This window comes from Rhinatrema bivittatum, chromosome 2, assembly GCF_901001135.1.
Source record: "Rhinatrema bivittatum chromosome 2, aRhiBiv1.1, whole genome shotgun sequence".
NCBI classification, from domain to species: domain Eukaryota; kingdom Metazoa; phylum Chordata; class Amphibia; order Gymnophiona; family Rhinatrematidae; genus Rhinatrema; species Rhinatrema bivittatum.
Window position 1 is genome coordinate 488,080,803 of NC_042616.1, and position 12,936 is coordinate 488,093,738.

Here is a 12,936-nt window from a genome sequence, read left to right on the forward strand (position 1 = left end):
ATTGGTTGCAGTGTGAGTTTTTTGACTTGCAAACACATAAGATTTTTAGTTTAAATTAAAGTACCCTTGCTGAAAGGAATTTATTTTGAAAACATAAATAATACTCTAGGAGTGTACAAATACCTAAAACATTGTCTTTACATCTTCCATCCTTTTTCAGAGAAATACAGAAATCTGTCCTAGAGCATAAATCAGCTGTATAATAGGAAAAATGCATTAAAAAGATAAAGGTCTTCAGAATGACATTGTCTTGCAATAAAATGGCCCTTTATCAGCAAACATGGTTTCATAAGTGGAAATTTCTTAAGAGTATGTATATGGTTTTGATATGGATTTTCACTTGAAATGATAATACAGAGAGCAATTTTTTCTAGCCTTGAAGACTTTGACGTAGAGGAAGAAGATGAGGAAGCTGTCATTGAGCAAAGAAGAATGCAGCGACAGGCAATTGTTCAAGTATGTGATTTATACTGAAGAGTTCATCTAGGTAAAGCAGCACTTCAACATAGCAGGCTCGGAGATCAGCTATGTTAAAATGCTCTCCTTTGGTGTATAGCAGTTTCTCACAGGACAAGCAGGATGGTAGTCCTCACATATGGGTGACATCACAGTATGGGGCCCAATCACGGAAAACTTCTGTCAAAATTTCCAGAACTTTGACTGGCCCCTACTGGGCATGCCCAGCATGGCACTAACCCTGCAGCCAGCAGGGATCCCCCTTCAGTCTTCTTTTTTCCGCGCAGCAGTAACCTCGTGGTAAAGGAGCTCTGCAGAGATTTCTGACAAGAATTTTCCTCACGGAATTACTAAAATTTAATTTGCCCCACAGGGGTCCCTCCTCTAACTTTTTTCAAGCCGCGGTACTCCGGTAAGTTTTTACCCGTTTTCCGTTGATTACTGTCGAGTTTGGCCCTCGCGGCCTACTGGCCGTCGACCGTACCGTGGCTCAATTTTTTCTATGGCCATGGCTTCGGGGTTCCGTCTGTGCCTGAACTGTACTCACACCATGTCTATCACAGACCCTCATAAAGTCTGTGTGATGTGTCTTAGATGAGAGCACGATGTCCTAACCTGCACCAAATGTGCCTTAATGACAGCAAAAGGTCGCAAGGCCAGAATGGAGAAGATGGAACTTCTCTTCCGTGCTCAAACCCCGACTCCGTCCGTTGCATCGACGTCGTCTGAACCAGCACCATCAACTTCGCGCTAGTATCGACCACCAGCCGGTGACCATCCGGCATCGACGACATCTCGGCCTTCGACACCTTCTACTCCCCCTCAGGACCGAGGGGATCGCAGAGAGAAACATTGTAAGCCTCGGACCATTGAGGGAGCGAAGTCATTGACCTCGCCATCGTCCGAGCAAACCCTGTCCAGAAAAGGCACTGACCTTTTCGGCGACCGGGTCACTGAGGCAACCCTCACCCGACAGGGGATCGGGAGCCGCGACTCCGCCTTTAACGGTGGTCCCTCCGACTATGCCTCTGCCTCCTTCTTCTGTTCCGGAGCCGGGGCTGCTTGCTCCAGGTCTCTGAGAAGAACTGGCCTGGATGGTTCAGGAGGCGATGCAACGACGCCAGGTTCCTCCGGGACAGACACTGGTACTGATTGTGGAACCGAGCACCGACCCGATCCCAGCAGCTTTGGCACCGCTGCTATCCAGGATGGAAGCGCTCATTGCGGCTTTTCCATCGATGGACCCTGAGTGTCCGATGGCTCTGGTGCCCTCTCCACTTACTCTGTCATCGGGAGGAGAAACACCGATCTGCATTCCTCCATCTGGAGTCCTGCCTCAGTCATCGATGCCGATATGTCCCTCGCCACCGATCCAACCATCTGTGCCGATACGTCCGGCGCCACCGAGCCATCCAATAATGGCTCGGTGGCGCCGGACGTATCGGCACAGATGGTTGGATCGGTGGCTCCGATAATTTCTCCGATTCCTTCGGAGCCTAGACCAGGACCTTCAGGTATCCCACCACCCGTCCCCCTCTAGTTCCTAGAGGGATAGGTGCTGATCCTTATGATACCTGGACTGATGATTCCTTGCCAGACACCGATGATTTACCTTCACCACCTTCACTCACTGAAAGTAGGAAGCATTCTCCTCCAGAGACCTCTCCTTTATAAATTTTGTGAAGGAAATGTCTGAATTGGTTCCCTTCCAATTGCAGACTGAACAGGATGACAGACATCAGATGATGGAGTTGCTCCAATTCCTGGATGCTCCCAAGGAAATAACCTCCATCCCTATTCACCAGGTTCTTCTAGATCTCCTCAAGAAGAACTGGGAACATCCTGGCTCCTGTACACAGAAAGGCAGACACTACCTATTTGGTGCAGTCAGCTCCAGGCTTTCAGAAAACTCAATTGGATCACCAATTTGTAGTTGTTGAATCTGCATAAAAAAGAGCAAAGAGATCAAAGCCTCGTACCTCTTTTCCCCCGGGCAAAGAACAGAAGTTTTTAAATGCCATTGGCCGCCGGGTATTCCAAGGCTCAATGCTTATCTCCCGGATTACAGCCTATCAGCTCTATATGTCCCAATATAATAAGGTCATTTTAAGCAGATACAAGACTTCTCAGATACCCTACCTCAACAATTCCAAGATCAGCTTCAAACCTTATTAAACAAGGGTTTTGAGGCAGGCAAGCATGAGATTAGATCGTCCTATGATACCTTTGACACTGCCACTAGGATATCTGCAGCCGCTATTTCGGCAAGAAGATGGGCCTGGCTCAAGTCTTTTGACCTTCACCCTAAAGTACAAGACATGCTATCCGACCTGCCCTGTGTGGGGGACAATCTGTTTGGCGAACAGATTCAGTGAACAGTGGCGGAACTTAAGGTCCATCATGAGACCCTAAGACAGCTGTCTCTGATGCCTTCTGACTATTCTTCTAAACAGCCCTTCAGAAAGGACTCTAAAAATTCATTCTTCCGCCCGAAGAAGTCTTACCCGCCACCAACCAGATCCCGTGCCACGAGACCTTTTCAAAATGCACAGTCTCGTCAAACACGTAAATAAAAGCCACAAGCAGCTTCTCAACCAGAGCCTGCTTCCACCTAGAGAGCAGCAGCCAGATTCCACTGCCTCACATACCAGTGGGAGGTCGATTGTGCCACTTCCACAACATATGGCACTCAATCACCTCAGATCAGTGGGTACTGGCGTTAATTGTTCAGGGTTACCATCTGAACTTTCTCTCCTTGCCACCGGACTCCCCACCTCTACTGATGTGGACAACTTCCGATCACTCCATCTTTCTGGATCAAGAGGTCTCCCTCCTTCTCCTGTCCAAGGCAATAGAACCCATGCCCTACTCTCAGCACGGCCTAGGGTTCTATTCCCGGTACTTCCTAATCCCCAAAAAATCGGGAGGCGTTCATCCTATCCTGGACCTACGGGCCCTCAACAAGTACCTCCAGCAAGAGAAGTTCAAGATGGTAACCTTAGGCTCGCTTCTTCCTCTTTTACAAAGAGAACACTGGCTCTGCTCTCTGGATCTCCTGGACGCATACACTCATATGGCGATAACGCCATCTCATCACAAATACCTGAGGTTTCTAGTAGGCCCCAAGCACTATCAATACAGAGTGCTTCCATTCGGCCTAGCATCTGCGCCTCGAGTCTTCACAAAATGCCTTGTAGTAGTTGCAGCCTTCCTCAGGACCCAAGGTGTTCACGTCTACCCCTATCTAGATCACTGGTTAATCAGGGCTCCCACTCAGCAAGCTGCTCTGTCGTCCCTCAATCTAACCTTACACACTATAATTTCATTAGGATTTCTCGTCAACTACGACAAATCCTACTTAGTCCCATCTCAAACCTTGTTGTTCATTGGGGCAGACTTGGACACCTTGCAGGCAAAGGCTTTTCTGCCTCGACAGCGAGCGCTCACTCTCGTGTCTCTTGCACACCAGCTGCAGTCTTAGCAATCCGTGACTGCTTATCACTTTCTCATCCTTCTGGGACACATGGCGTCCTCAGTTCAAGTCACACCAATGGCACGACTGGCCATGAGAGTCATGCAGTGGACACTACGGTCGCAATGGACTCAAAGCGTTCAGCCCCTGTCGACCATGGTCCACGTAACCGTCTCACTCTGTCAGTCTCTCGCCTGGTGGAGGCATCAGACCAATCTTCAAGGCTTGCCATACCAGGCTCCAGACCCTCAAATAACTCTCACCACCGATGCTTCCAACCTTGGATGGGGAGCCCATGTGGCCAATCTGCAGATACAAGGCTCTTTGTCTCCAGAGGAAGCCAAACACCAAATAAATTTCCTGGAGCTTCGAGCAATAAGATATACTCTCAGGGCATTTCAGGATCGCCTCTCAAATCAAGTTATCCTGATTCAGACGGACAACCAGGTGACCATGTGGTACATCAACAAGCAGGGAGGTACGGGCTCCTTCCTTCTGTGTCAGGAAGCTGCACAGATATGGACGGAAGCTCTCTCCCATTCGATGTACCTTGGGGCCACCTGGTTGCTGGGAGTGGACAATGTGTTGGCAGACAAGCTGAGTCGCATCTTTCAACCGCACAAATGGTCTCTCAACCCCTCCATGGCGAACTCCATCTTCCAACAATGGGGATATCCTCAGATGGACCTCTTTGCGTCTCCTCAAAACCGCAAAGTAGAGAACTTCTGCTCTCTTATTCGCAGCAAACACTCTTAGCCCACAGACGCATTCTCCCTCTTGTGGACAACCGGTCTGCTCTATGCATTCCCTCCACTTCCTCCTCTCTCTCGAAGACTCTCATGAAGTTACGTCAGGACAAGGGAGCCATGATCCTCCTAGCACCTCACTGGCCACGCCAAGTGTGGTTTCCAATACTGCAGGATCTCTCCATTTGCAGGTGTATTCCCTTAGGGACGGACCCGCTTCTGATCACTCAAAATGACAGGTGCCTCCGCCATCCCAATCTTCACGCCTTGTCTCTGACGGCATGGATTTTGAAAGGTTAATCCTTCAGCCACTTAACCTTTCTGAACCAGTTTCCCGTGTCTTGATTGCTTCACGGAAGTCTTCCACGAGAAAAGCTTACTCTTACAAATGGAAAAGGTTCACGTCATGGTGCTCTTTTCAGTCCCTTGACCTCTTTTCCTGTCCAATCACGAAGTTTTTGGACTATCTCTGGCATTTATCAGAATCAGGTCTAAAGACTTCTTCTATCAGAATGCATGTCAGTGCGGTAGCCGCCTTCCATAAAGGCTTCGGGGATGTTCCTATATCAGTACAACCCCTTGTAACACGTTTTTTGAAGGGCTTGCTTCACCTCAAGCCTTCACTGCGTCCTCCGGCCCCTTTTTGGGACCTTAATCTGGTTTTGGGTCAGCTCATGAAACCACCATTCGAGCCTCTTCACTCTTGTGAACTTCGATATCTCACATGGAAAATGATTTTCCTTTTGGCAATCACTTCAGCTCGCAGAGTTAGTGAATTACAGGCCCTAGTTACCTATCTGCCTTACACTAAACTTCTGCAGGACTGGGCGGTACTCCGCACTCACCTAAATTCTTACCTAAGGTAGTTTCGGATTTTCACCTCAATCAGTCCATCATACTACCTACCTTTTTTCCAAGGCCCCATTCTAATACAGGAGAGCAGGCTCTGCATACCCTTGACTGTAAACTGGCTCTAGCATTTTATCTAGACCGTACAGTTGCCCACAGGAAGAGCACTCAATTGTTCGTCTCCTTCCACCCTAACAAATTAGGGCAACCTGTGGGTAAGCAGACTCTCTCCTCCTGGTTGGCGCACTGCATATCCTTTTGTTATCAGCAAGCGGGCATTCAATTTCAAGACCGTGTTAAAGCACACTCTGAGGGCCATGGCGACTTCAGTAGCACACCTGCGATCTGTGCCGCTTCCTGACATTTGCAGGGCTGCCACCTGGTGTTCTCTCCATACCTTTGCAGCCCACTATTGCTTGGACAAAGCCGGAAGACCAGATTCCATCTTTGGCCAGTCTGTCCTTCGTAATCTGTTTACAACGTGACGTACCAACACCCTTCTGCCTGCCTGGTGGGGTTCAAGATGCCCTCTACCAAAGTCCACCCCAGTTGTTGTACCTATTGCATGCCTTTGGGTACATTTGGTACATGTTCGGACATCCTCAGCTCGGTACTCAACCTTATGTGAGGACTACCATCCTGCTTGTCCTGTGAGAAAGCAAATGTTGCTTACCTGTAACAGGTGTTCTCACAGGACAGCAGGATGTTAGTCCTCACGAAACCCACCCACCGCCCTGCGGTTTTGGGTTCGTATTGTTTCTTCTTTTATTTTTCGGCACTGCCTGTAGCTTTCAAACAAGACTGAAGGGGGACCCCTGCTAGCTGCACGGTTAGTGCCATGCTGGGCATGCCCAGTAGGGGCCAGTCAAAGTTCTGGAAACTTTGACAGAAGTTTTCCTTGATTGGGCTCCATCCTGTGATGTTACCCATATATGAGGACTAACATCCTGCTGTCCTGTGAGAACACCTGTTACAGGTAAGCAACATTTGCTTTATCCCACAACAAGCAGGATGCTAGTCCTCACATATGGGTGACGTCACTGACGGAGCCCTATCACTGAAAACTTTCTGTCAAAGTTTCTAGAAACATTTGACTGGCATCCTGAGCCCACTGAGCATGCCCAGCATGCCAAGATCCCTTGAGCCACAGGGGTCTCCCTTCAGTGTTCTTTTTTCCACGCTGCTGTTAGCCTCACGGTTATAGGAGCCCTATGTGGTGAATATTCACTACAAAAAAAGTTCAGAAATTTCGGAAAAAACTTATCCCACCGTAGGGGTCTCCCTTTTTCCACCATCGGTGAGTGTTCAAAATTTTTTCCGGTTGGTTCCTTTATTGTTAAACCTAGTCAGAAGGTCATCGACGGCTGTCCGGCCTTCGTTATGGCTACCAGTTTTAAAAAGTGCCCGAAATGTTCCCGCACTATGTCCATAACGGACCCACACATCGAGTGTGTACTCTGTCTCGGTGAGAGACATGATGTTTCAATGGGCCCGAGATGCGCCGAGATGACGCCAAAAGGCAGACGAGCGCGCATGGAAAAAATGGAACATCTATTCCATCTTCAACTAATGTGGTCGACTTCAACTTCGACACGATCGTCTCCGGCTGGAGCGATTAGAAAAGTCGTCCTAAAAACTAGACGGCTGGATGAAACAGGTGATCGGCCTTCACCGACCCCTTCACTGTCATCGATAAAGTCTACATCTACCATCAAAAAAGGCGTTGAATATCGACAGAAACACCATCATCGACACCGGAGGCCTCAGGATCCGGAATTGGACCCGATAACCGGAGTTCCCTCGACAATTATCCAACCAACTCCGAAGAAACCTTGGAGAGGGGAGTCTGTGTCCCTCGAGGCCTTCGACTCCTAGGCCATCCCCACCGATATCGGTGCCGGGAACCGTACCTCCACAGGGACCTGTGGAGATACCGGTATCGCCTTCCCTGGTTTCACCAGCTATGAGGGCGGAACTGGATGGTTATATCCGCCAGGCAGTTCAAGATGAATTCCGTGACATGCCTTCGATGCCAGCACTGATGACGGTTCCACCTTCGATGCCAGTTCCATCGCCGACACCGGTTCCACCCCCGTCACCGATGTCTACTGTGATACCGTCACCGAGTCCATTGCCGGTTCCGGTTCAACCACAGAGACCATTACCCTCACCAACACCAATGCCGGTGCCGGATATGTCCTTCTTGGCGCCAATATTAGCGAAGTTGGACACTCATCGTTGCCATTCCGGTGCAACCAGCCGATGGCCCGACGCCAAGACCAATGGAAGAAGAAATAACATAGGAAGTACCGATGCCCGAACCTACTCCAGGTCCATCGGGAATCTCTCGTCCATGGCCATCGTTTTCTCTACTATTTCCGTCGAGCCCACTGGTGAAACCCTCGATGCTGTCGATGCCATCCTTTCCTCTTCCATCAACTCCTCCTCGTCCATGTTCATCGGACACTTGGGATGATCCAAATACTGACTCTTCCTCGGAGGAAGTCCTCTCAGATCCTTCTCCTCCAGAGGAAAAAAGGAAATCCCCTCCAGAGGACCTCTCTTTCTCTAATTTCATCAAAGACATGGCTGATACTATCCCTTTTCAGCTAGTATCCGAAGAAGATACTAGACAGAAAACTCTGGAAGTATTGCAATTTGTGGAACCACCTAAAGAAGTCCTGGCAATACCAGTTCACGAAGTTCTAGAGGACTTGCAACACAGGCTATGGGAGCATCCCTGCACCATACCACCTGTAAATAAATGGACTGATGCTACCTATCTGTTCCAGCATATTCCTGGCTTCCAGAAAACTCAAGTACCTCATCAATCAGTAGTAGTAGAATCAGCTCAGAAGTCTAAAAGAATTAAACCTCATTCATCGAATCCTCCTGGGAAAAATCACAGGTTTTTGGACACCATCAGCAGGAAAATGTTTCAAGGTTCAATGCTAGTGTCCAGAATTGCTTCCTACCAACTCTGTGAGACGCAATATCAGCATAATCTGTGGAAACAACTTCAGGAGTTATTGGAATCTCTTACCCAACAATTTCAAGATTCCTTCAACCGCATTATCCATAAGGGCCTAGAAGCTGGGAAACATGAAGTTAGAGCAGCTTATGACAGCTTCGAGACTTCATCTAGAATGTCTGCCACAGGCATAAGTGCCCGCAGATGGGCCTGGCTCAAGGCCTCCGACCTGAGACCAGAAGTGCAAGAGAAGCTTGCTGATCTTCCTAGTGGAGATAAAGTACGTGAAGCAGTCTCCCAGCTGAAGGAACATTCGGAAACATTACATCAACTTTCCTCTGCTCCACCGGAGTCCCAACATCCACACGAAGACTTCCAAGGAAGGATTCAAAAAGGCCATACTATAGACCACGGAGATACTATCCTCCTGCTACCCGTGGAAGGTCATCAAGGCCAGCACAAAGATCGCAGACCCGACAACCAAGAGCACCTAGAGCTCAACCCCCTCCGCAAACAGGCCCGGCTTCGGGATTTTGAAAACTCACCAGAGAACAGAAGCCTACATACCAATCCGACCCCAAATTTGCCAGTAGGTGGTCGGATCACTTTCTTCCATCACAATTGGACGCACATCACTACAGACCAATGGGTACTCTCGATAACATCTCAAGGGTACCACCTGGACTTTCTAACTGTACCAAACGATACTCCACCCACCTCATCTTGGACAGTGAAAAATCAATCCACACTCTTACAAAAAGAATTATCCACCCTTCTGAGAGCCAGGGCTGTGGAACCAGTTCCCCGACCTCAGCAGGGCAGAAGATTCTACTCCAGTTATTTCCTCATTCCAAAGAAAACAGGAGGCCTACGTCCCATATTGGACCTCCGGAAGCTCAAGAAATACCTATGAAAGGAAAAATTCAGGATGGTGTCATTGGGCACCATGTTACATCTACTTCAAAAAGGAGATTGGCTCTGTTCTCTGGATCTTCAAGACGCTTACGCTCACATTCCAATATTCCCTCCTCATCACAGATATCTGTGTTTCTTAGTGGGTCATCAACATTTCCAGTACAGGGTGATACCTTTCGGTCTTGCCTCAGCACCTCGAGTGTTCACAAAGTGCCTGGCAGTGGCAGCTGCCCACTTGCACAAGGAAGGCGTGCACGTTTTTCCTTATCTAGACGACTGGCTCATCAGAAGCCAAACAAAACAAGGAGCTCTCAATTCTCTCAAGCTCATGATAAATCTACTCCATTCGTTGGGATTCCTAATCAACTACCAGAAATCCCACTTCACACCATCTCACCTGTTGCAATTCATCGGAGCAGATTTAAACACCATAACGTCAAAAGCTTTCCTTCCAAAAGACCGTGCACAGACACTCGCCTCGTTAGCAGGCTCTCTACGCGCATGGACGCAGGTGACAGCTCATCAATGTTGCACTCTTTGGGTCACATGGCCTCCACAGTTCATGTCACTCCTATGGCCGGATTAGCCATGAGAGTCACTCAATGGACACTCAGAAGGCAGTGGATTCAAGCCATTCAACCACTGTCTTATCCAGTTCAAGTAACTCAACAACTACGGTTCACGCTCCTAGGGTGGACGAACGAGGACAATTTGCTCACAGGCCTACCTTTCCAACAACCGATTCCGCAAGTGTTGTTAACTACAGATGCATCCACTTTTGGGTGGGGAGCACACATTGGACATCTGCAGACTCAAGGTGCTTGGACAAAACTTGAAGCCACATTTCATATAAATTTCCTAGAGCTTCGAGCTATACATTATGCGCTGCATGCGTTCAAGGACTGCCTTTCCCACAAGAATGTTCTGATACAAGCAGACAACACAGTAGCCATGTGGTACATAAACAAACAGGGAGGTACGGGCTCATATTTCTTTTGTCAAGAAGCAGCACAGATTTGGAGCTGGGCCCTAACGCACTCAATCTTTCTCTGGGCCACTTATCTAGCAGGCATTCACAACGTAATAGCGGACCGTCTCGGTCGTCAATTCCAACCTCACGAATGGTCCCTGGATCCCGTCGTAGCGACCAAGATATTTCACCGTTGGGGTCAACCAACAGTAGACCTCTTTGCATCACAACTGAATTACAATGTGGACAACTTTTGCTCCCTGCACACGCAGAGAAACCGCTTACCCAGGGACATCTTTGCTCGCCACTGGAATTTGGACCTTCTATATGCGTATCCCCTGATACCGCTAATAACCAAAACTCTTGTGAAGCTACAACAGGACAAAGGGTCCATGATACTCGTAGCCCCATATTGGCCTCGACAAGTATGGTTTCCAATACTCCTCGATCTCTCAATCAGAGACCCAATTCGCCTGGGCACAGCCCCCACTCTCATAACTCAGGATCAGGGCAGGTTGTGTCATCCCAACCTTCAGTCCCTATCCCTCACAGCATGGATGTTGAAAGCTTGATTCTGCAAGCTCTCAATCTTTCATCTAACATCTCTCAAGTGCTTGTAGCTTCACGCAAACCCTCCACACGAAAGAACTATTGTGCTAGGTGGAAAAGGTTTACCATGTGGTGCACACAAAACAGTATTGACCCTTTTTCCTGCACTACATCATCTTTATTAGACTATCTGTGGCACCTCTCAGACTCTGGTCTCCAGACCTCGTCTGTAAGGGTACACTTAAGTGCAATCTCAGCTTATCACAATACCGTCGGGGATGCACCGATATCAGTGCAACCCCTCGTTAGTAGGTTTATGAGAGGTTTAATTTAACTTAAACCTCCACACCGACCACCAGTCACAGAATGGGACCTTAATGTAGTATTCACGAGGCTCATGTGTTCTCCTTTTGAACCCATGGATTCCTGTGATGTTAAATTTCTTACTTGGAAGACAACATTCTTAATAGCCATCACATCTGCTAGAAGGGTTAGCGAGTTACAAGCACTTGTCACATACTCACCCTACACAAAATTCCTACATGACCGAGTGGTACTCCGTACACACCCAAAATTTCTCCCCAAGGTAGTTATGGAATTCCACTTGAATCAATCTATCATCTTGCCTACTTTCTTCTCAAAACCGCACTCTCACCAAGGAGAGAGGGCTTTACACACCTTGGACTGTAAACGTGCGCTCGCATATTACTTAGATTGCACTGCAGCCCATAGGAAATCCACCCAGCTCTTTGTATCTTTTGATTAAAAACAAACCTGGAAAAGCTGTGGGCAAACAAACTCTGTCTAATTGGCTAGCAGATTGTATCGAATTCTGTTATGAAAAAGCAGGCCTCCCTCTCCAAGGTCGAGTAAAGGCGCACTCAGTAAGAGCAATGTCAACATCAGTAGCACACTATCGTTCAGTGCCAATAGCTGACATATGTAAACCCGCAACATGGAGTTCTCTTCACACCTTTGCGGCTCACTATTACCTGGACAAGGAAGGAAGACAGGATTCAGCCTACGGACAATCTGTCTTAAAGAACTTGTTTCCAGTATGATCCCAACTCCTTCCACATCCAACCTTCTGTGATTTCAGGCTGCCTCGTTTTTCCCAACAGTACACCAGTTGTTGTGCCTGTTGCACAAGTTGTACACTGTTGGTCCAATACAAGGATGACTCAGCCTGTAGCTTGCTAATCACCCATATGTGAGGACTAGCATCCTGCTTGTCCTGGGATAAAGCAAAATTGCTTTCCTTGTAATAGGTGTTATCCCAGGACAGCATGATGTAGTCCTCACGAAACCCACCCGCCACCCCACGGAGTTCGGTCCGATACGTTTTATTTTATTTTTGGCTAAAGCTTGTTGCTACAAACAAGACTGAAGGGAGACCCCTGTGGCTCGAGGGATCATGGCATGTTGGGCAAGCTCAGTGGGCTCAGGATGCCAGTCAAAAGTTTCTAGAAACTTTGACAGAAAGTTTTCTGTGATAGGGCTCCGTCAGTGATGTCATCCATATGTAAGGACTACATCCTGCTGTCCTGGGATAACACCTATTACAAGGTAAGCAATTTTGCTATCCATCCATCCATCCATCCATCCATCCAGTATTCTGGATGCCTTGCTGTTATTGTCCTGTGTGTAGACAATTGTCCTGCAATAGGTTAGACTTGCTGAAGGGATCCAATAAAGGGGGAAGAGATTGTTCATTGGACTGCTGTGGAAACAGGCTTCTCTTCCTTGTAATCATAAAGAAAAATAACTTGAAAAATATACATGTCCTCCCTTTGCAGTATACTCAAGGGGAAAGTTTCTGAACAGCCAGATATTAAGTTGGCCGTGTTGAAGTGATGCTTACAAGCTATCTCAGAATTCATGAATATCTCCCCAGGTTGTTGCTCCTATGGTTCTGCACAGGTTACATTTGGAGAAGTTGTAGTGGTGCAGGATTTTTTTCAGGAAGGGTAAAGTATTACATTTGTAAAATCTGTGTTTGTTCTCATGG

General features: G+C 47.9%; 1 protein-coding gene across 8 annotated transcripts in view; it reads left to right on the forward strand.

Annotated features, from left to right (window-relative positions):
* PRPF4B (pre-mRNA processing factor 4B) overlaps window positions 1-12,936 on the forward strand; it is a 191,630-nt gene that overhangs the window by 80,895 nt on the left and 97,799 nt on the right. For all 8 annotated transcript variants that reach the window (XM_029590568.1, XM_029590567.1, XM_029590563.1 and 5 more), the window contains one exon: window positions 375-456. In XM_029590568.1, coding sequence (XP_029446428.1) covers window positions 375-456 — 82 coding nt within the window. The remainder of the gene's footprint in view (window positions 1-374; window positions 457-12,936) is intronic.